The sequence below is a fragment of the Nycticebus coucang genome, chromosome X (genome assembly GCF_027406575.1).
Source record: "Nycticebus coucang isolate mNycCou1 chromosome X, mNycCou1.pri, whole genome shotgun sequence".
NCBI lineage: Eukaryota > Metazoa > Chordata > Mammalia > Primates > Lorisidae > Nycticebus > Nycticebus coucang.
Window position 1 is genome coordinate 1196653 of NC_069804.1, and position 24154 is coordinate 1220806.

Genomic DNA, 24154 nt, shown 5'->3' on the forward strand with positions numbered 1-24154 from the left:
TGGGACAGCTGAGAGAATCAGAGGCAGCTGTCACCCTCTCCTTTCATGGAAATTCTGGGTCTTGCACATCAGCCTTTTTTCAATCATCTTCACCTACCCAAGGAGGGGCGTTTCCCAAGGGAAACTGCAGTGTGGCTTGGAAGGCTCAGGGTGGTGGCTCTCAGCTCCCCGCAGACACACAGTGAGGATGGATGGGCTCACACACCAGCCCTGTAAGCCCCAGCTGTCCACCTGCTATAGTCACCATCAACAAACCAGGCTGGCAGAAGACAAACCAGGAAGAAGACTCAGAAAATGCTGTGTTCTCTTCTGTTGGGAGCCTGGGCAGTTTCAGGAGCAAAGCGAGCCTGTGTCGTGCAGATGAGAGATGATTCCAAGGAAGTCATCTTAAATCCAGCAGTTCACCGTGGGCATCTGAGCCTGTGTTTCAGCCCAGCGTTCCTCCCTCCACTGCCCATGAGGGTTTAGACTGTGGCTGTGTCTGTTCAGGTCATATTGAGGAAGCTCAGACTTTTGATCCATCTGGGTAAGACAGTTATAGCATTTTTCTTCATTGCTTCACAGGGTAGTTCTACAATTAAGGTCAAGATGACGGCATCTCTAAAGCCACTGGCTTTGGGTGTCTTTGGTGTCAGCAGATGTGACCTGACATTTACCCTCCCTCAGCCCTGGAGCCCAGGAGTCTGAGCTGCAGGTGTCTCAGGGCCACTCCCTCCACAGGCCCCAGGGGAGGCTCCTTCCTGCCTCTCCCAGCTCTTGGGGGCTCCAGGTGTCCCTGGGCTTGTGGCCACATCACTCCAGTCTCTGCCTCCTCCACGTGGCTTCTCCTCTATGTCTGAGTCTCCTCTGCTGCCTCTTAGGAGACACTGGATTTGAGGCCCTTCCTCATCTAGGATGGTCTCATCTCAAGATCCTTCTTCACTAATTACATCTGCAGAGACCCTATTGCCAAACTGTGTCTCAATCATGGTTCCTGGGTGATAGGACATGGGTATGCATTTTGGGGTCACCATCCAACCCCTTACACTGTATCCAGTTCCTTCTGGAGGCCCCAGAGGAGGCTCCTTCCTGCCTCTCCCAGCTCCTGGGGGCTCCAGGTGTCCCTGGGCTTGTGGCCACATCACTCCAGTCTCTGCCTCCTCCACGTGGCTTCTCCTCTATGTCTGAGTCTCCTCTGCTGCCTCTTAGGAGGCACTGGATTTGAGGCCCTTCCTCATCTAGGATGGTCTTATCTCAAGATCCTTCTTCACTAATTACATCTGCAGAGACCCTATTGCCAAACTGTGTCTCAATCATGGTTCCTGGGTGATAGGACATGGGTATGCATTTTGGGGTCACCATCCAACCCCTTACACTGTATCCAGTTCCTTCTGGAGGCCCCAGAGAGGCTCCTTCCTACCTCTCCCAGCTCCTGGGGGCTCCAGGTGTACCCTGGGCTTGTGGCCACATCACTCTAGGCTCTGCCTCCATCTCCACGTGGCTTCTCCTCTGTGTCTGAGTCTGGTCTTCCTTTAAGAACACCTGTCGCTGGACTTAAGGCCCTCTGTAAATTCTCCATGACCTCACTCTAATTAGTTACAATCGTAAAGACCTTATTCCCAAATAACCTCCATTCTAAAATTCCAGGTATGATGGGTTAGAGGAGGGGGAGACAGCAAAACAAACATATCTTTTTAATGACAACAGGGGATAGGAACCCTCCTATCGTCAGCCTCAGAGTGTCTCCATCAAAATCCCAGGCCACAGGAAGCACAGGCAGCCTTCCCAAAGCCATCCTGTCCTGGAGGTCCCTGATGCCCTGGCCAAAAGGCCGGCTGTCCCTGTGCACATTCTGGAAAGGCCTTTCTCTCTCAAGGCAGCCTGGACTCCAATTCTTCCACATTTTGTACAAGGAGCTGACCTCTACTGTTCCACATAAACCCCCAGATCCACAGAACTTTGCTGTCTTGGCTGTTCAGAGCCTCGGAGATGGGGGTCTCCTCTTGTCCCCAAACCACTGCAGGCACATTCCAGGCTCAGGGAAAAGGCAGAGACATGCCACACCATAGGGATGGCCCATGTGGCCTGCAGGTGCTGGGGCAGGCACCCCTGCAGGTCTGTGGGGTCCCCACCATCCCTGGGTACAGGTCCCTAAAGAGTCTTGGGGACAGATGCCAGGTGCAGGCTGGTGGGAAGGAGCATGATGTAAGGACCATGTCAGGAGGCACAGTGGGCAGGGGCCCTCCATGAAGAATGGGAGCTGGAGGGGTGCAGGTGGGAACCCCCAAGGCAAGCTGCACCCCACAGGTCTCACAGAGCTTCCTTACACAGCCTGGCCTCAGTGGGTCTCACGCTCAGGCAAGGGATGGGGGCCCTGAGCAGGTTCTGGGGTCTTGAGGGGAACATCCTGTCCTTGGGGAGTCCCTGGGAGTCGGGCTGAAGCAGGAAAGGAATCGGCCTCCCTCTAAGCAGAGGAGGGCAGCTGTGCTGACAGAGGGGGGACCCCGTGACGGAGAGCTCCCAGGGCCTGTCCTTGATGGATCACAGGAGAGCCGAGACCCTGAGCAAAAGACACAAATGCGCCAATTCCAGTTTGCAGCAGGACTGGGGTGTGGGGAGGTGGGGGGTGGGAAGGGTTGGGAGGTTGAGACCCCCAGGCGACAGCCGGTCCTGAAGATGATCGCGTAGGAGAAGGTCACCAATGTGGATAAAACAGACGGCCGTCAGGGGCATACCCAGGAACCCTATGGAGACAAACAGCCCCCTCGTGGAGCCTGGGCGTCTCCTCCCCAAGGCAGGGCAGACCCTCCGGAGGCTGCTTCCACCTCCCGGAAAACGAAGGGGTCTATGCCGGCTGCTTTGCTTTTTTCTATCCTCGGTGAGAGCCTGCCTAGGAGGGCGTTCCTCTCCCCAGCGCGCCCCGAAGGCGGCGATGCCAAAGGTGGCAAACTCTGCGCGCCGCAGCCGCCCGCCCGCTGCTCCCCCGACCCCGCGCCCCAGCCCCGGGCTCAGAACTCGCTCACGCGCCTCTGCCGCCCGGGTCTGCCGGCAGCGTCCAGCCCGTCCTCGGCGGTGCAGGACGCGGAGCGCGCAGACAGCGTCCGCGCGGAGAACAGGCTGTCGCGGCCCGCGTCTTGGCTGTCGAGGGGCGGCCGGCCGCAGCGCAGGTAGCCCCGGAGGCGTAGCTGGAACTCGCGCGAGGCGAAATAGTAGACGAAGGGGTCGAGGCAGTTGTTGAGGCAGCTGAGGCACAGCGTCAGCTTGTACACGTGGTAGTAGCTGCGGTCGTAGAACAGGCGGCTGACGATGTGCGTCAGGAGCACGAAGTTGTTGGGAGCGAAGCAGGTGACGAAGGCCAGGAGCACCACGACGGCCAGGTACACGGAGCGCCGCCGCTGCTCCCGGCTGTGGCCCTCGGGGCTCCGCAGCAGTTTGAGGATGGTGGCCGTGTAGCAGGCCACCGTGACCACAAAGGGGATGAGGAAGAGGAGGACGAAGATGGTGAAGAGGAACACGGCCCACATGGCCACGCTGGGCAGCATGTCCTTTTTGAGCACGTCGAAGCAGGTGGTGATGCGCAGGGCGTCCACCGTGTAGGTGAGGTCAGTGCGCACCAGCGGGGACAGCGCGCCCAGCAGCAGCAGCCAGGCGCCCGCGCAGGCGGCCAGCGCGTAGCGGCGGCGGCGCCAGCGCGCGGAGCTGAGCGGGTACACCACGCCCAGGAAGCGCTCCACGCCGATGCACGTCATGGTCAGGATGCTGGAGTACATGTTGGCGTAGAAGGCCACGGTCACCGCTTTGCACATGTGCACGCCGAACACCCAGTGGTTGCCGATGGCGTGGTAGTGGATCTGGAAGGGCAGCACGCTGGCCAGCGCCAGGTCCGTGACGCTCAGGTTGATCATGAAGATGACGGACGGCGACTTGGGTCCCATGTGGAAGCACAGCACCCACAGCGAGAAGAGGTTGCCCGGGATGCTGACCAGCGCCACCACCGAGTACACGACGGGCAGCGCCACGGAGATGGCCGGGTCCCGCAGCATCTGCAGCGTGGCGTTGTCCGGGCCGCTCATGTTCATGTCCATGCTCGCGAGGACGGACGGGCCGGCGGGGCCGCGAGCTCCGGGGGCGCCTGGAAGGGGAGGCCGGTGAGGGGACGGGTGGGAGCGTGGGGCGGGCAGGGGAGGGGGGCGGCCGGGCAGCAGAGGGGCAGCGGAGGGGCAGAGAGTGCTGATCCCCCACATCTGTCCGCCTCCTTCCCCCTTCTCCCCTTCCCTCCTTCCTTCTTTTCCTTCCTTCCTTCCCTCTTTCTTTCCCTCCCTCCCCACGTCCTTTCTTCTCTCTCCCCTTCCTTCCCTCCTCCCCTCTTTTCCTCCTCCCCTCCCTCCCTCCCTCCTCTCTTTCCTTTCCTAATCTCCTTCCATCCCTTCCTCATGTCTTCCTTTCTTAACAAGTTTCAATAAATACCCAAAGTCTGGTGTGAATAGAAAAGCACACAGAACAAATAAGAACCACCCACAATTCAACCACCAAGATACATGGCAGCACACAGAGAAAGGCTGCTCCTGGCCCCATGAAGCTCAGGGACCTGCCCTCCACTTGTGTGCTGGGACCCAACTGGGGCCAGTAGATGCATGGTCATTTTTTTTTTTTGTCCTTCCCTGTTTCTATTTGGAAGCATGGGATGCACGCTGTGAAGAACGGAGCAGTGACTTCCCTGTTGGGCCCATGAGGACATCAGACAGTGTTACAGGGTTACCCAGTGAGTGACCCTGAAAGCAACCTTGTTTCCTGCTGCAAAATCACCCTACAAGTGGGCAGAATCTTCCAAAGACTGCTTTGAGTGCTTTGAGCCCCAGATCCTCATTTGCACTTGAGAAGAAGTTGGGGTGCCCAGCTAAGTTAAGCTAGGGGTTGCAGAAACTGCCCTCCTCTGGCCACATGGGGGTGCTGTGCCTGTAGGTTGGCGGCCCAGCTGACCAAGGCTCCCTTAACTTTGCACTGCCGCCTTCTCCGGACATCCAGAGGGCTGTGGAGACTGCTGACCTCACACTCCTGGCCCTGATGGGGGGGAGTCTTGGCCTGGGGGCCACCCAGACCATAGAGAAATCCCTTGGTCTCTCTTCGCCAATGGTGCACAAAAGTGCCTCTCCCTTCTCTGGTTGCCCCAAGGCATGTGACAGGCAGTGCCTTTGGTGTCCTCTTAACAAACTTATTTAAAAGGCATTTAGCTTGATGCCTGGGCTCGGAAGGGATACTGTACGCCTCAAGGTATGACAAATCAGTATGACCAAAATGAGACTGGCTCTTTAATCCTAACAGCATCCCCAAAGCCCTGGGAGTAAGATAGAACCAGAGAGACACCCAGAAGGGGCTCAGGAGGGACCACACGTCCAGCTAAAAGCCGTAGGTGAGACAAAAGAACAAAACAAAACAAACAAACAAACAAAAAAAGCACCTGACTGGCTTTAATGTGACCCTTTGCATTTTACATCTTGTTTCTTGTCTGGAGGTTGCAAATAAGCTCCTGAAACATTCCCCAAATATTGACTCCTTGTGGGGGAGTCCGTGCAATGAATGTATCTAATAATACTGGGACAATCCTAGACCTTGGCAGTTTTGTTTACCCCATGCCAAGGCCTGGCACAGCTGGGTGCATTAATGAAAATACTGAGTTTAAAGATGAAGCTACAGTACAGAAAAGCCAAGCATGGGAGACCGGGCAAGGGGTGTTCTGGGCTGGGTATTGAGCTTGCTGCGACCCCTCCTTGCCTGAGGTCCGTCCTTGGAAGGCAGAGGCCCCAGGAAGACCCTACCTGGGAAAGTGACGGGGATGGTCAGTGCTCTGTGTGCACAGGGCTTGGCCACAGCTCCAGGTGTGTGTACAGCTGGACAACTGGGCCGGGCCTGCCGTCCAGGTGTCTGTAGTGTGCTCAGAGTCCACAGTCAGTCAGCTTTCCCTGAAGGAGATTATCCTCAGTGACCCGGGTGGGCCTCACCCGGGCAGTTGAAGACCTGAAAACAAAAGCAGAGGTTTCCTGAGAAAGAGCAAGTTGGTGCCTCCAAAACGCAGAAGGAGCTTCTGGCTGGGTTTCCAGCCTTCTGGTCTGCCCTAAAGACTTAGGAGGGGCCAGCCCCACAGTCTGGTGTCTCCTGTGTAAGCATCAGCCATCCATTCATCCATCACAGAGCTATCTGTCTTTATATTTATCTATCCATCTGTTCTATCTATCTATCCCCATCTGTCATCTGTCAACCAATTGGTCTTTCCATCTGTCCTTCTAATCTGTCTATTCTATCATCAATCTATCCATCCATCTTATTATCTATATTCATCCATCAATTTATCCATCCTATCAATCTATCTATATCCATCAATCTATCCATCGATTCTATCAAGATATATCAATCTATCTATATCTATCAATCTATCCATCGATTCTATCAATATACATCATCTATCTATATATATAAAAATGTATCCAATATTCTGTCAGTATGTATCAATCTTTCCATCTGTCTATTCTATCAATTTATTTATATGTATCAATCAGTCTATCCCTCTATCCATCTATCCTATCATCCTTATCACATCCATCAGTCTAGCCGTCTATCCTATCAATCTATCTATATCTATCAATCATTCTATTTATCTATTAGATCAACACTTCAGGCTGTCCATGAAGTTCACGTGCAATTTAAAATAGTGTGCAATTTAAGATTGCACACGAACTTTATGGACACCTGGTATACTGCAATCTATCAATCTATTCTATCAATAAATCAATCAATGTATTCATCTGTCTCTTCTATCTATATTTATCAATCTATCCATCCTAACTCTCATGAAGCTATCTGTCTATCCATCTATTCTATCCACATTCCTAACCATCTGTCAATCTATTGATCAATCTATCCATCCATTCTACCTGTCTACTCATCCACCCGTCCATTTATCCATCCACCCATTTACACATCCACCCACCCTATCACATATCCACACAGATCTGTCTCCATAGACATTTACATCTCCCCAATCAACTGAAGGATTGAACACCATACACTGAGTTTTCCTGGAGAAGAAAGCAGTTTCTGCGTCCAGATCACAGCGTCAACACCTCCCTGAGTTCCCAGCCTGCTGACCTGCTCCGCTGACTTCATAACGATTACACGAACTGATTTCTTAAAATAAACTTCTTTAGATACATACAGATACACACACACATACGTGGCTATGGTTCCTGGGCCCCTGAGCGGATGCCCACATCCCCAGATGCTCAAAGCCCTGCTATAAAACGGGGCAGTCTTTGCATACCATCCATACATCTATGTTAAATCATCTCTACGTTACTCAAAGTGCCCAATACAATGTAAATGCCCTACAAGTGGTTGTTCTACTGTACCTTTGTGTACTATATTTCATTGTTTTGTTATTTTAAAATTTATTTTCAGTCCTAGACTGGTTGAATCCACAGATGCAGAACCAAGGGTACAGGGGGTGAGTGAGCCCCTACCTGGCATTGCGTATGTGTGCGTCTGTACACATGCACCCACATTCTACCGAAGGTATGTCCCAGGGCACGTGTGTGTGGATATATACACATACATATATTTTATTGTATGTCTATCCTGTGATACATAGGTGTGTATTTATCTGGCACATGTATATTCTACTGAAGGTCTATTCTAGTGCAGATACACGAGGTCTGACAATTCAGTTAAGGAACTCATCCTAGAAAAAGTGCTACCTACCTCATTGCTGGAAGTCACCCTGGTCACCTTCAAGGTTCTGCCCTTGGGAAGCTACACACGGACACCAGCTCCTAGTTCACCCTTCAAAGCACTTTTCTGGAATGGCCACCGGTGCTGTCATCATACAAGGTCTGACAATTAAGTTCACGGAATTATCCTAACAAAAGTGCTTCATATCTCATTGCTGAATATCACTGTGGTCATCAGATGGCCCAAGGGAGTACTTTGAAGGTGACCATAGCTTCCAGAACTGTGGGAAATACATGTTCATAAGCCACTTACTATACAGTATACTCTACCACCCCCAGCTTTCTAGAGGTGTAACTGCTGGGTGCAAGTTGTATGTGTTTCAGGTGTACAAGGTGCTGATTTGATTTAGGGTATGATAGCCCTTGTGATGTGATCTCCCCAGTTAAGTGATTAACATATCTACCACCTCATGCAGTCTCCCAGTCTATGGCATTTTTTAAGGCAGTTGGAGATGGCTCCAGGCTACTGCTATGTGTGCATTATACCGATGGCTGCAGGCTATTGCTGTGGACATTTTATGGCGATGGCTCCAGGCTACTGCTGTGAGTGCATCATACTATAACTGTGAGTGCTGCATTATACTGATGGTCTCAGGCTACTGTTATGGGTACACTATACTGATGGCCCCAGGTCATTGCTGTGGCTGTGTTATACTAACGGTTTTCAGGCTACTGCTATGGGTGCATTATACTGATGGCCCCAGGTCACTGCTGTGGCTGCATTATTCAGATGGCCCTGAGATACTGCTGTGTGTTCATTATACTGATGGCTGCAGGCTACAGCTGTAGACATTTTCTGCTGATGGCTCTGGGCTACTGCTGTGGATGCATCATACTAATGCCCCCAGGCCACTGCTGGGGCTGCGTTATACTGACAGTCTCAGGTTACCGTTAAGGGTACACTACACTGATGGCCCCGGGTCATTGCTGTGGCTGTGTTATATTATTAATGGCTTCAGGCTACTGCTATGGGTGCATTATACTGATGGCCCCAGACTACTGCTATGGGAGGCACTTGCTGGTGCTGTGAGCTGTTGTGCTAACACAGACAAGGGTAGCTGTTTTCTCTTCCTGCCCCACAGGTCATGCAGCCATCTGTGGTATGTTGAGGGGCAGCCTCTTGTGTGCTCATGTTTTACAGACCAGGCTTCGAGCTTTCCAGTCAAGCAGCAACTTCTCAGGGCTCACAGGTCAGTAAGTAGTCCCCAAGCTGGGGTCATCTTGCTCCAGACACTGGGCCTTTCCTGTTGCATTTATTTTTGTTTCTGGCTTGTGCTTGGCAGGCAGTGCTCAGGGGCTGGCTCTCAGGCCTCTCTGAGAAACACAACCATTTTCACTCATCCAGCAGCCAAGTGTCCTTCCAGCATGGTCTCTACACTCACCTTGAGCATCCTTTGGCCCCTGTGGGTTTGGCCTTCAGAAAAGAGACTGCACAGTGCCTGAAGACGCATCAGTGCCTCTGAATGAATGGAAATGTTAAACAACGTGAACTGACAGAAGTTGCTAGAAAAACTTGTTCATTTTCCTCCTGAATTCCTGACACTAAGACAGACAAGATGGATTAGGGGTAAGGATAGAGTTAGGGCTAGGGTGAGGGTTAGGGGTTAAGGTTAGGGGTAGAGATGGGGTGAGGGTTAAGGTTAGGGTCAGAGTTAGAGTTGGGGTGAGGGTTAAGGTTAGGGTCAGAGTTAGAGTTGGGGTGAGGGTTAAGGTTAGGGTCAGAGTTAGAGTTGGGGTGAGGGTTAAGGTTAGGGTCAGAGTTAGAGTTGGGGTGAGGGTTAAGGTTAGGGTTAGGGTTAGAATTGGGGTTAAGGTTAGGGTCAGGGTTAGAGTTGGGGTGAGGGTTAAGGTTAGGGTTAAGGTGAGAGTTGGGGTGAGGGTTAAGGTTAGGGTTAGGGGTAGAGTTGGAGTGAGGGATAAGATTAGGGTTAGGTCTAGAGTTGGGGTAAGGGTTAAGGTTAGGGTTAGGGGTAGAGTTGGGGTGAGGGATAAGGTTAGGGTTAGGTCTAGAGTTGGGGTAAGGGTTAAGGTTAGGGTTTGAATTTGGGCGAGGGTTAAGGTTATGGTTAGGGGTAGAGTTGGGGTAGGGTTAAGTTTAGGGTTAGAGTTTGGGTGTGGGTTAAGGTTAGGGTTATGTGTAGGGTTAGAGTTGGGGTGATGGTTAAGGTTAGAGTTAGGGTTAGAGTTGGTGTGAGGGTTAAGGTTAGAGTCAGAGTTAGAGTTGGGGTGAGCGTTAAGTTTAGGGTTCGGTGTAGATTTGGGGTTAAGGTTAGCGTCAGGGTTAGAGTTTGGGTGAGGGTTAAGGTTAGGGTTAGGGTTAGAATTGGGGTTAAGGTTAGGGTCAGGGTTATAGTTGGGGTGATGGTTAAGGTTAGGGTTAGGGGTAGAGTTGGGGTTAGGGTTAGGGTTAGGTTAGAGTTTGGGTGTGGGTTAAGGTTAGGGTTAAGGGTAGGGTTAGAGTTGGGGTGAAGGTTAAGGTTAGAGTTAGGGTTAGAGTTGGGGTGAGGGTTAAGGTTAGGGTCAGAGTTAGAGTTGGGGTGAGAGTTAAGGTTAGAGTCAGGATTAGAGTTGAGGTGAGGGTTAAGGTTAGGATTAGGGTGAGAGTTGGGTGAGGGTTAAGGTTAGGGTTAGGGTTAGAGTTGGGGTGATGTTTAAGGTTAGGTTTAGACTTGGGGTGAGGGTTAAGGTTAGGGTTGGGGTAGAGTTGGGGTGAGGGTTAATGTTAGGGTTAGTGTTAGAGTTCCAGTGAGGGTTAAGGTTAGGGTTAAGGGTAGGGCTTAGTAAGGTTTGGCATAGTGTTAGGGTTATGGTTAGAGTTGCGGTGATGGTTAAGGTTAGGTTTGGACTTGGGGTGAGGGTTAAGGTTAGGGTTGGGGTAGAGTTGGGGTGAGGGTTAATGTTAGGGTTAGTGTTAGAGTTCCGGTGAGGGTTAAGGTTAGGGTTAAGGGTAGGGCTTAGTAAAGTTTGGCATAGTGTTAGGGTTAGGGTTAGGGTTAGGGTTAGGGTTGCGGTGATGGTTAAGGTTAGGTTTAGACTTGGGGTGAGGGTTAAGGTTATGGTTGGGGTAGAGTTGGGGTGAGGGTTAATGTTAGGGTTAGTGTTAGAGTTCTGGTGTGAGTTAAGGTTAGGGTTAAGGGTAGGGCTTAGTAAGGTTTGGCATAGTGTTAGGGCTTGTGTTATGCTCAGGATTAGGGCTAGGACTAGGGTTAGGCTTAATGGTAGGGTGTGGGTTAGGCTTAACATTAGGGTTAGGGTTAGGGTTCATCTTTGCATCAGGCTTAAGGCTGGGGCTCGTGTTAGGCTAGGTCAGTGTTAGCACTCGTTTTAGCCTCAGGATTAGAACTAGGGAAAAGATTGGGGTAAACAGCGATAATTGCATGAAAGTGAAAGGTAGACAGGATCTTTCGGATAGATTCAGTCCAGGAGGGGAGGTCAGGGGCTTTCCCATCCAGTAAATGTGGACCATATAGCGTGACCCTGTTGCATGCTGCTTCCTGGCTGAGCCCTCACAATGGATTCCTGCTTTGCTTTTTTGCATGTGGTTGAGGTAAACTATCCCCCTGTTTTTGCTTCCTGGGGGTCTGTGCAGACAGTGTGTGCTTCTAGCATTGGGCTCGAGGCCCCCCTGGGCAGGTCGACCCCATCATGTAACAAACCTCACATGTGGCTCACTATCTTCCATGGACGGAGCCCTGAAGTCACCATCTGCCCCCAGGGCCATCCTAACAGCAATTCTGCTCCCTAGGCTAGAAGCACACACTGTCTACACAGGTCACCAGGAAGCAATGACAGGGGAACGATTCATCTCAACCACATGCAAAACGGCAAAGCAGGAATCCATTGTGGGGACTCAACCAGGAAGCAGCATGCAACAGGGTCATACTGTGTGGTCCACACTTTGTTGAATGGAAACCCCCAGACTCAGCAGAGAGTACACCAGGCTGTTGGCACTTTTGCCCTGGGGGCATCACTTTCAAGCCATCTGTCAGCAGGATACAAGGTATTCCAAGGGCCAGGAATGGTCCTTCTGCTAGCCCCCAACCCGGTAGCCTTCAACGTGTTTCTAGAGTTTAACTCCCATTTCAAAGCATGCCTCTGAATCACAGTTTCTTCCTCCTCTGGCAAAAACCTGCTGTTTCAAGCCATGGTGGAAAAAGCTTCCTCAAACTAATTTTATAAAGACCGGAGTTTCAGTTTGAGAGTGAAGCTTTCTGCCGTGCTTGGGCGCACCCAGGTGTGAATCCTACGGTTGTGCGTGGGCCCAGCCCTGCTCCCCCGAGGCCCCTGGCCACCTCTGTCCACCTGGGGTTTCAGGGAGGGGAAGAGTGGACACTTGCTTCTCAGGGTTTTGGTTGGCTGCAAACTGGCACCAAAACAGTGTCCATCATGGGGACACTTAGGATGTCTAGAAATGGAAATAATTCCCCAGGAGTGGCCGGTCCCATGGGTTTCTGTGGTCAGTGTGGTGTTGGGGGGATGCTCGTCCCACCTCTGCTGGGGCGGCTGGGAGTGCCCTGCTGTAATTGCCTAGATGGCTGCCCCTGTTTAGTTGTGCACATTTAAATACCACGCGCCGTTGAAAGTGTGGCAAGAGCTGCCTCACGCGCCAGGCCCCACGTCTACATGGAGGTTGTTTTCGGATTTACACCACCCAGGTCTCCTGCAATGGTGGGTCTGCACACAGCTGCCCCCAGGGGCCTCCTGGTGCCTGCCCTCCAGAGAACAGCTGGCAGAGAGCCACGGGTGGTTAATCAAGAGATCACGTCTAACCGACACCAGCTTCCCTGAAATACCAAGCGCTTGTGGTTTGGGCTGCCGCCGCGGCCAGAACAGCAGGATGGAAATCGTATCAAATGAGCACAACGGTCTTCTCTTGCTGACGTGGCTCTCTGAGTAAATGTCTGGACTCTGAGCTGTGTGGAGCAAGGGACTGGCCACAGGTGGGCACTTGGGGCCAAGATCGTCTGTGCAGGAAACCTCACTTGGGTCTGGGATGACAAATTTACCAAAGTTTCTTACCTGTTGAAAGCTGGTGCCATCTCCTCCTCATTAAAAGAACCAGCCTTATCAACAGATTACTGACAGACCATAACGTCCCGACCCCCCCCCCGACACAGTTCAGTAGAGTTAATGTTCTTTGTCTTTTTGCTTAACTGATAAGTACTTTTGCTTGAAGTGTTTTTTTAATAGATTTTTTTTAAATAGATGAATAGATATGGAAGTTGCACTTCTGGAACACTTTCACCAGCCCCCTAAAGAAACTTGGACCCTAGAACCATCACATCCCTGTCCTTCCTGTCCACAGCCCTGGATGACCATGACACCAGGGTTTTGTTTTTTTTGAGACAGAGTTTCACTATGTCACTCTGGATAGAGTGCTGTGGCATCACAGCTCGCAGCAACCGCAAGGTCTTGGGCTTAAGGGATTTTCTTGCCTCAGCCTCCCAAGTAGCTGGGACTACAGGCGCCTGCCACAACACTCGGCTGTTTTTTGTTGCAGTTGTCATTGTTGTTTAGCTGGCCTGGGCCGGATTCGAGCCTGCGACCCTTGGTGTATGTGGCTGGTGCTGTAACCACTGTGCTACAGGGGCCGAGCCACGAGACTGGTTTTGTCTCTGGGTTCACCTCTTGCAGATGTCTCATGCAAATGGAATCACATGTTATGTGGCCTTTTCTGTCTGGCTTCCTTCACTCAGTGTGGCATCTCCGAGGTTGATCCACATTGTGGCAGGTGTCAGAGCCTCATTACTGGATAATATCCCATGGTGTGGAAGGACCATCCACCTGTTGATGGGCATGTGGGTTATGTTTACCTTTTGGCTGTTATTAATAAAGCTATCATGTTTAAACACGGTGCACCCTAGAAAGCCACTGTTGAAGGCTGGTCACACAGCGACCTTCAGCCTTGGCTGGGGTGGACCTTATAGGGTTGGGGCAAGGATAAGGTGAAACTCACCTCCCAACCAGTAGCATGGAGTGCACACTGGTACTGATACCTTTTGCATGACCATTGTTTTCTAACAACAATCTGTGCTTCCCGAGTGTGGAGGGCCAAGAGGCTCCTGAAACTGGGGAGCCACAAGCCAGGACCCCACTGTAGGGCTGCTGTCCTTTCTCAGCTTTTTTGATGTTTGACAAACCCAGTTTGTGGCACTTAGGTAGGGCAGACAACCACAAAGCCAGGGGACACACCACTCTAGGTACACGGAGGAAAAGAGGCTGAGCAGATGGCGGCTTTGGTGATGTCGGAGGGGGTTGTCATGGGGCACATGCAGGTGAGCTCTCCGAGGCTCCTCAAAGTGCCGTGCAGGGGCAGCTGGGCTTCTTTCTCACTCAGGGTGGGCCACATCCCACAGAAGTTGCTCATGAGACTTGCTGCGGCAGCGGAGCTGAGCTCACAGCTTCTGCCGCAGGAAGCACTGGTGAGTTGAGGCACTCAGATCGTGCACTGCCTCTGGCCAGTGGTCAGACCTTAGTCCACATCCTCAACCTCAGTTACCTTGTCAAATCTACTCTCTTATCCGGGGAGGGTGGCTGTGAGTACAGAGTGATCCAGCACAGGTGAAGACGTTGGTGAACTCTGGGTGTTCTATGAAGATGAATTAGATGAGCAACTGGGTGAGTCTGTGCAGTTGTCATAACAAAACACCACAAACCAGGGGCTTGAAACAGCAGGAATTTGTCCTCCCCCAGCCCTGGAGGTGCAGGTGTCTCAGGGCCGCTCCCTCCATAGGCCCCACAGGAGGCTCCTTCCTGCCTCTCCCAGCTCCTGGGGGCTCCAGGTGTCCCTGGGCTTGTGGCCACATCACTCCAGTCTCTGCCTCCATCTCCACGTGGCTTCTCCTCTGTGTCTGTGTCTCCTCTGCTGTCTCTCAGGAGGACGCCTGTCACTGGGTTTAGGGCCCTCCCTAGTCCAGAATGGTCTCCTCATAAGATCTTTCACTAACTACATCTGCGGAGACTCTATTGCAAATAATATTCTGTTCATAGTTTCTGGGTAATAGATCATGGACATCTATTTGGGGGTCACCATTCAACCCATTACTATTATATCCACTTCCTTCCGGAGGCCCCAGGGAAGGCTCCTTCCTGCCTCTCCCAGCTCCTGGGGGCTCCAGGCATCCCTGGGCTTGTGGCCACATCACTCCAGTCTCTGCCTCCATCTCCACGTGGCTTCTCCTCTGTGTCTGTGTCTCCTCTGCTGTATCTTAGGAGGACGCCTGTCACTGGATTTAGAGCCCTCCCTGATTCAGGATAGTCTCATCTTGAGATCCTTCACTGGTAATATCTGTAGAGACCCTCTTTGCAAATTATATTCTATTCATAGGTTCTGGACGGTAGGACATGAACGTATATTTTGGGGTTCACCCTTCAACCCATTATGATGTATCCAGTTCCTTCTGGAGGCTCCAGGGGAGGCTCCTTCCTGACTCTCCCAGCTCCTGGGGGTTCCAGATGTCTCTGAGCTTGTGGCCACATCACTCCAGTCTCTGCCTCCGTATCCACGTGGCTTCTGCTCTGTGTCTGCGTCTCTGCTGTCTCTTAAGAGGACACCTGCCACTCGGTTTAGGCCCCTCCCTAATCCAAGATGGTCTCATCTGGAGATACTTGACTTCTCGTTAAAGACCCTAATTCCAAACAGGGTCTCATCACAGATTCTGGGAGTTAGGACACTAGCATATCTTTTGAGGGATACTGCTCAGTTGAATGCAGTTGTCAAAGGAAAAGAATATTCTTACGAGCCGTTTAGAGAGTTTTCCAGCCCACTACTCTACAACCTGCAGATGAAAGAGCTGTGTTCAGCGTCAGCTCTGGTCAGGGATGACTTCTCCCATGGACTTACCACCATTTCGCTCCAGCACAAGAGTAACTTCCCCGGAGATCCTCCCTCCAGCCAGGCGATGCCAGACCTTCATGCCACCCAGAGTGAATCTCCTAGCCTCAGGACCCCTCCCACTTGTGCTGAGGGTGTTCTTGGAGAGAAGACTCCCAGGAGCCCACCCTGTGCAGGTGGAGATGTTCTGACCATGGGTCAGAATCTGAGAATCACACCTTGAAATTCTGGTCATAGATATTTGAATCTGGACTGCACAGAAGCTGTGAGTCCTGGGCACCAGTCTGCCTGTGGCCAATGCTATAATGCCGTCCAGAAGAGGAAGCTGTGTTGGGTTTTCTGATTAACCATAGGCAACTCTCAAAATCATGGGAGGCTCTCTGGTTGTTATGAGTTGAATAACTTCCCCCTCCCAAGTCCACACATGGAAATTTAACTCCCAACACTTCAGTATATGAGCTAATTGGAAATTCAGTCTTAGAAGGTGTAATTAGTTAAGTTTAAATGAGGTCATAATGGAGTAGGGTGAACCCCTATAATCCAATATGAATGGCATCCTTATAAGAAAGGATTATTTGGGTACAGACACACAGAGGAGAAGGCTATATGAAGATGAAGGCAGAGATGGGGGTGGATGAGATGAATGTGTGGATACTGGATGGATGGCTGATTGGGTGGTGGATAGATGGATGGTTGGATGGGTGAGTGGATGGATGGATGGGAGGATGGGTGGATGGATGGGTAGATGGATGGGTTTGTGGGTGTATGGATGTATTTATGGGTGGGTGAGTGAATAAGAAATGTGTGGAAGTATGTGTGGATGAATGGATGGATAGGTGGGTAGGTGGATGGGTGATGGATGGATGGGTGTGTGGCTGGGTAGATGGATGTGTGTATGTATGAATGATTGGATGGATGGAGGGATGGATAGGTGGGTAGATGGATGGGTGATGGATGGATGAGTGTGTGGCTGGGTAGAGGGATGTGTGTATGTATGAATGAGTGAATGGATGGATGGATAGGTGGGTAGATGGATGGGTGATGGATGGATAGGTGTGTGGCTGGGTAGAGGGATGTGTGTATGTATGAATGAGTGAATGGATGGATGAATGGATGGATGGATGGATAGGTGGGTAGGTGGATGAGTGATGGATGGATAGGTGTGTAGCTGGGTAGATGTATGTATGTATGTATGTATGAAGGAGTGAATGGATGGATGGATGGATGGATGCATAGGTGGGTAGGTGGATGGGCGATGGATGGATGGGTGTGTGGCTGGGTAGAGGGATGTGTGTATGTATGAATGAGTGAATGGATGGATGGATGGATGAATGGATGGATGGATAGGTGGGTAGGTGGATGGGTGATGGATGGATGGGTGTGTGGCTGGGTAGAGGGATGTGTGTATGTATGAATGAGTGAATGGATGGATGGATGGATGAATGGATGGATGGATGGATGGATGGATAGGTGGGTAGGTGGATGGGTGGATGGGTGATGGATGGATGGGTGTGTGGCTGAGTAGAGGGATGTGTTTATGTATGAATGAGTGAATGGATGGATGGATGGATGAATGGATGGATGGATGGATGGATAGGTGGGTAGGTGGATGGGTGATGGATGGATGGGTGTGTGGCTGGGTAGAGGGATGTGTGTATGTATGAATGAGTGAATGGATGGATGGATGGATGGATAGGTGGGTAGGTGGATGGGTGATGGATGGATGGGTGTGTGGCTGGGTAGATGGATGTGTGTATGTATGAATGAGTGAATGGATGGATGGATGAAAGGATGGATGGGAGGATGGGTGGATGGATGGGTGGGTGGGTGTATGAATGGATGTATGGTGGGTATATGGATGGATGTATGGGTGGGTGAGTAAATAATAAATGTGTGGAAGTATGTATGGATGAATAGATGGATGAATGGCTGGATGGGTGATGGATGGACAGGTGCGTCGCTGGGTAGATGGATGTGTGTATGTATGAGTGAGTGAATGGATGGATGGATCGATGATGAATGGGCAAATGGGTGAGTGGATGGATAAATGAATGGATGGATGATGGATGGGTGAATGAATGAGTGGATGGATGGGTAGATAGATGAATGGAGGGGTGGATCCTTCTATCAGCCACAGAATGCCAATAGTTCACATAAAACTGCCAAAGCCTGGAGAGAGACATGAAAAACAGTCTCCCTTAGAGCTCTCAGAAGGAGCCAACCTGCTGACACTTGATCACAGAGTTCTGGCTTCCAGACCGTGAGGGAGTGCATTTCTGTTATTTAACTTGCCACATTGGGGTATTTTGTTCTAGAAGCCTGGGGAAACTAATATAGCAAGGAAAAAGAAGAAGAATTTAGCCAGTAGATGCTAAATAAATTAGAAAAAGCCTGATCATGCTATATAAAAGAGAGGAAGAATCTCATAAGAAAGATAAAGCATGGAAAAAAGATAAAACATGGTGGGCGGTGCCTGTGGCTCAGTGGGTAGGGCACCGGCCCCCTCTATGAAGGCTGGTGGGTTCAAATCTGGCCCCAGCCAAACTGCAACCAAAAAATAGCCAGGTGTTGTGGCGGGCGCCTGTAGTCCCAGCTACTCGGGAGGCTGAGGCAAGAGAATTGCTTAAGCCCATGAGTTGGAGGTTGCTGTGAGCTGTGATGCTACAGCACTCTACCCAGGGCAACAAAAAAAATTAAAAAAAAAAAAGAAAAAAGAAAACACATGGAGATCATAGGATTAGAATGAAGGACAAGAGGAGCAAGGCAAGGAGGCTCAGAAACTCAAGAGAACAGAACAGCAACCAACCAAAACAAGGGTGTATTCACACAACCACGCTTTTTGGTGACGTACTGCTGACAAATGCCCAGCACAAGCATGGGTGGAGAATATTAATGACAATGCCCTTTGCAGGTGCCCAGGAGGAATGGCTGCCCTGTTCTTGACAGCCTTGGTGGGTTGATGGCAGGAGGGACTCAAGAGAGGCTCAGAGCTCTCTGTCCAAACACCTTGCTGCAGGGAGCAAGGCTTCCTGTTGCCCTTGTCATGCAGATCTGCAGCCCTGGGACTTCTCAGAGTCCTCCATGATCCCTTTCAGCCCTAGCTGGGAGAGGTACAGGTGCACACCTAAAGGCTGACCTACATGGGCAGTGGGGAGAATCTACCTTTGGACCAGTTCCTACAATCAGATTGGCCAGGATTTGGGAATATTGTTCCACAGTCACCATTTGTGAGCTCATGCCTGTTTCCACAAGAGTATAGTTATTAAGAAATAAGATAGGCCATGTAGAGGTACCTGAAGGGGACAGATGGTAGGCCTAGCCCAGGGGGTACCCTGTAAATTTTCTCTACTGTCAGGAATGTGTGGGAATGTGCGAAGATATCTCTGGTTGTCACAACTGGAGTGGGTGCTGCTGGCATCTGGTGGGCGGGGTGCAAGAACACTACTTAACAACCTATAATGCATAGGATACCCCACCACAAAGAGTCATTCAGCCCCAAATGTCATCAGAGATGAGCTTGACAGCTGCACCTGTGCATGAGAATTCTCTCTTTTTCTCTATCTCTCATCTACCTTCTATTTACCTATCCATTTATCTATCCACCATCTATCTATCACCTGTTTACCTGTCATCTATTTATCATCATTTATCATCTGTCATCCATCCATCTATTTATCACTTATTTATCAATCATCTGTTTATCTATTATCTACCATTGATCCACTATCACCTATCTATCATCTATCCGTCGATTTCTATCCACCCCTCATCTGTCATGTAACATTCACCTATCAAGCAATTGTTAATCAATTATCTATTTATTATCTATCTACATCAATCACTTATCAATCAATCATCCATCTCTCTATCCAGTGGTTTGCAGAGATGAATGGTTCTTCCTCCAGGCACACTGGCAATGTCTGGACATGTTTTCTTGTGTCATAATTGGAAAGGAGTGAGTGTGCACCCCTCAGTGCCCAGAATGCCCTCCTATGGAGAGTCCTCCAGCCTCAAATGTCAGCAGTGCTGTTCTAGACTAACTTTACAAGAGCAGCCTTCAGCAAACACAAGGAACCTAGAACCACCGTCAAAGGAAGGGCCTCAAAAGGCTCTCAGGGAGAGGAAACACCCCAGGGAGACATTTTTATCAAGGAGCTGCTGTCAGGGGAAAAGTCAGTTGGTCCCATCCAATGGCTCGCCCTGTGGAGATGACCAGTTTGGGACAAAGGAAAGTTTTTTGAAATGTCCGTGTGTGCTCCACACTGTCTTTCCCTTGCTGCCTTCCCACCCCTTGTGCTAGATGGGACCCTACCAGGGAGGAAGTGATCTTGTCTTCAGGAAGGCAGGATGACATATGAGTGATGAAATCTTGAAGCCCTGGGTCAGACTATGATCCAAAATCACTGTCAGAGCTATACCCAGAAGCAGGGATGGAAAGAAATTCATGATTCCTTTGGAACCCAGCTGTTGGTGTCCCCTATTTCCAATCCTATTCACGTCTCCATGTGGTGGACACAAACACCTTTGAAATGAAAATGGCATGCGTACACGTGTGTGTGTGTGTGTGGTGAGGAACAACAGAGAAGTAGAAGTTAGCCACAACATATCTTTGGCATAGAGGGATCCTAAGAACTAGAGAGGTCGCCAAAGACACAGTGAAGAGGAGAGATGGCAGAGGGTTGTAGAATGAGAGAGAGGCCCATGGGGGTGGGGAGGAAGGAAGAAGAGGGTGGAGTAACCCAAGATGGGGCGCTGATGTGGCCTGGGGAACTTTTTTCCTGACCAGAGAGAGCACTTCCGGAGACAGAGAGATAAGGAGGTCAGCTCTGGGTGAGAAGACACTGCCATGGAACATACCAAAAATCTCCCACCCTGCGCACCTCTTTGTTTTTCGGCTCATCTCCTCCCACCAAGAGATGTGAGCTCCTCCATCCCAAGGTTGCAATTGTTTTCTGTGTTTCCACACTCCACTGAGTTTTTTTTTTTTTTTTTTTTTTGTAGAGACAGAGTTTCACTTTATTGCCCTCGGTAGAGTGCCGTGGCCTCACACAGCTCACAGCAACCTCCAACTCCTGGACTCAAGCGATTCTCCTGCCTCAGCCTCCCGAGTAGCTGGGACTACAGGCACCCGCCACAACGCCCGGCTATTTTTTGATTGCAGTTTAGCTGGGGCCAGGTTTGAACCCGCCACCCTCGGTATATGGGGCCGGCGCCCTACTCACTGAGCCACAGGCGCCGCCCCACTCCACTGAGTTTTAACCTTGGTTCAATTGTTAGATCTTCAATTATAGAGCACACACATATTCTGAGTAAAAGAATAAAAAGAAATGTGTTGTGCTTGTTCTCACACTTTTCTTGGCCGGGCCCACCTCCCCTCCTGTCATAACCTCTGAAGCCATTTGCGCTCTATGTCATTCTTTCTGATACCTCTCTGTGCACATGAAATATACACACACATGCATGCTCACACACTTGTAGGTTTTTTTTTTGTTTTTTTTTTTTTTGCAGTTTTTGGCCGGGGCTGGGTTTGAACCCGCCACCTCTGGCATACGGGGCCAGTGCCCTACTCCTTTGGGCCACAGGCACTGCCCTATGGTAGGTTTTTTTTTGTGTGTGTGTGTATACTAATACCACCTGTCACTACCTGTAGTCTATCTATCCATATTCCACATGGTGTCAAAGGTCTGTCCTTCAGACATTTTTGATACACACACCCTTGAAAGCATTTTTGTGCATACCTATAAGAGCATTTTGTAGGATAGATTTCTTGGAGCAGAATCACTGATTCAAATATGCTGTGCATGTTTTAATTGAATGCATCCATTCAACAAGAAGATCAAAAATCAATGATTTAAGAAAACTTAGAAAAAGAAGAACAAATATGTACGAAGATAGAAATAAAACATAAAATTTTGAGCAGAAATCAATGAAATTGTAAACAAGCAATCAATGGAGAAAAGTCAAATGAAACTGAAAGTTGATTCTTTGAAAAAGAAAAAAAATCAGTAAAATCAATAAGACTCAAGTGAAGCTAACCAAAAAAAAAAAAAAAAAAAAGAGGCAGAAAACAAATTACTAATATAAAGAGATGAGTTTTAAATATATACAATAAAATAAATATAATACATAAAAATTTTTAAATAAGAAAGAGGAGACATCACTTCAGATCCCATGGATATCAAAGGATCATAAAGTAATATTACTTTATAAATTTGATAACCTAGATGAAGTGGACCTAGTCCTTGAAAGATACAAGTTAACAAAAATCACACAAGAAGAAATAGATAATCTGAGTAGGCTTACACTCTTATAAATGGAATCAATAATTAATAACCTTCTAAAACAAAACAATAAGAAAAAATAGCACCAGGCCCAGAAGAGTTCACTAGCTAATATCATTAATGAAAGATGACTTTTAAAAACATGCAATAAAATAAATATAATACATATAAATTTTTAAATAAGAAAGAGGAGCCATCACTACAGATCCCATGGATATTAAAGGGATCATAAATTTACTTCATGAATTTAGTTGGTAACCTAGATGACATAGAGGATCTATTCCTTGAAAGATGCAAGTTGACAAAATTTACACAAGAAGAAATAGATAATCTGAGTAGACTTACATTCTTAAATAAATAGAATCAATAATTAATAACCTTCTAAAACAAAACAACAAGAGAAAAAGCACCCGGCCGAGACGGTTTCTCTGGTGAATTCTCCCAGACATTTAAGGAAGAAATGATATCAATTTTCTACAATCCCTTCCAGAAGAGGGGAGATCACCAAATATCCCACCAATAAATTTCACCAATGTGTATTTGCAAAAAACAGAAAAGGGAGTATGAGGGATCCTTTTCTCATTTTCTCAACAGGGTCAGCAAGTTGCTTTGGTCTTCTCATCTGAGGGCTGAGAAAGTTTCAACTCACATTTCATCACAGCCACAGAGGTCAAGCATCTTTCTCACCTACATTGACTGCTGGTGTTTCTACCAGGAACAATGTTGCCAGACTTTGTCTGCCTCTCTGGTGGGATCCTTGAGTCTCTTTTATTAACATGATGGTTAATAATGATAATAATGATAATAATGATGGCTGTTTAGAGTATTGACTATATTTGTGTGGCTTCATCTTTGGCCTATCTATTCTGTCCCATTGATCTGTGTTTCTGTCTATTCTTTAGCCCAAACCCTACTGTTTTGATTTCTGAAGGTTTATGGAAGATCTGGATGTCAGAATCGGATAATATCTTTCCTTCTCCTTAAATATTGTGCTACTACCCTGGCTGACATCACCTTTGCTGTCACTTGTGCTGTGAACATGTCTCAGCCTTCTCCTCACATTTGGTTTTATTTGTGGTATTTCCTATTTCATTAAAATGTTATGTCTGGGTGCAGTGGCTCAGGCCTGTGATTCCAGCACTCTGGGAGGCTGAGGCAGGTGGATTGCTTGAGCTCAGGCATTTGAGACCTGCCTGAGAAACAGCAAAACCCCATCTCTAAAAATAGCTGGGTGTTGTGGTAGGTGCCTGTAGTCCCAGCTACTTGGAAGGCGGAGGCAAGGGAATCATTTGAGCCCAAGTGTTTGAGGTTGCTGTGAGCTGTGATCTCATGGCATTCTACTAAGGGCAACACAGTGAGATTCTATCTCATAAATAAATAAATAATTAATTAATACAGTTTTATGTTTTTATTTGACAAAATCTTCTGAATCTTATGTCATGCTTAGGAGTGCCTTTTCCATACCACAATTATGCAATGTTCTGCCCTTCTTTGTTGAGGGATTTTGTGGATTTTGTTTTTCATTTTCATTCCCAAGCCATTCATTGTCCTAAGCTGTGCCATAATTGTTTCTCATCAAACATGGAGGCTCAGCATTTGATGAGGGACTGTACGATCAGATCCTAGAAAATGCAATGTAAAGTCACAAACTCAAAAATCAATGGTACTGGAGAGACCTCTGAGCTCATCCCCACCCATCTGAGCCTGTTTCCTCAACCAGAGCTGGAAGACCACACCCTAATGTGCTATGGAGTGTGGGATGTGTGGGGTGCAAAAGAGAGCCCACTAGTCCAGACACCTGTTTGCAAGATGTAGACTACCTTGTTCAAAGGTTTACATAGAAGACCTGAAATTGCAAACATAGTCCTGAAGGAGAGGAACAGAGTTGCAGGGCTGACTTTACCTGACATCAAGACTATTGTGAATCCTCAATGGTCAAGACAGTGTGGTCCTGGGGAAACAGATGAACAGACCAATGGGACAGAATACAGAGCCCAGAAATAGATCTACCTAAATAAAGCGAACTGATCTTTGACAGTGAAACACAGGCCATATGATGGAGCTAAGATAGCGCTTTCAACAAATGGTGCTGAAACAACTGTACACGTACACGCAAAAATAATAAAATGCATCTGTACACAAACCTGACATCTTTCACAGAAGCAACTCATGACGGGTCACAGACCTAAATAGTAAAATACAAAACTGCCAAGGTTCTAGGAGATAACATAGAACTCAACATAGGTGACTTTTTGGCGATGACTTTTTAGGCAGGACAC

At 49.0% G+C, this 24154-nt stretch overlaps 1 protein-coding gene across 2 annotated transcripts in view; it reads right to left on the reverse strand.

The window, feature by feature from the left end:
* Positions 1-1092: 1092 nt before the first annotated feature.
* The window catches only part of P2RY8 (P2Y receptor family member 8), a 65893-nt gene continuing 42831 nt past the window's right edge, over positions 1093-24154 (reverse strand). The window contains exons 2-4 of one of the 2 annotated variants that reach the window (XM_053579686.1): positions 9143-9219; positions 5796-5994; positions 1093-4111 (exon numbers count right to left, since the gene is read on the reverse strand). In XM_053579686.1, coding sequence (XP_053435661.1) covers positions 2988-4064 — 1077 coding nt within the window. In that variant the 5' untranslated portion in view covers positions 4065-4111; positions 5796-5994; positions 9143-9219 and the 3' untranslated portion in view covers positions 1093-2987. The remainder of the gene's footprint in view (positions 4112-5795; positions 5995-9142; positions 9220-24154) is intronic. The other variant, XM_053579685.1, reaches the window with a different exon arrangement.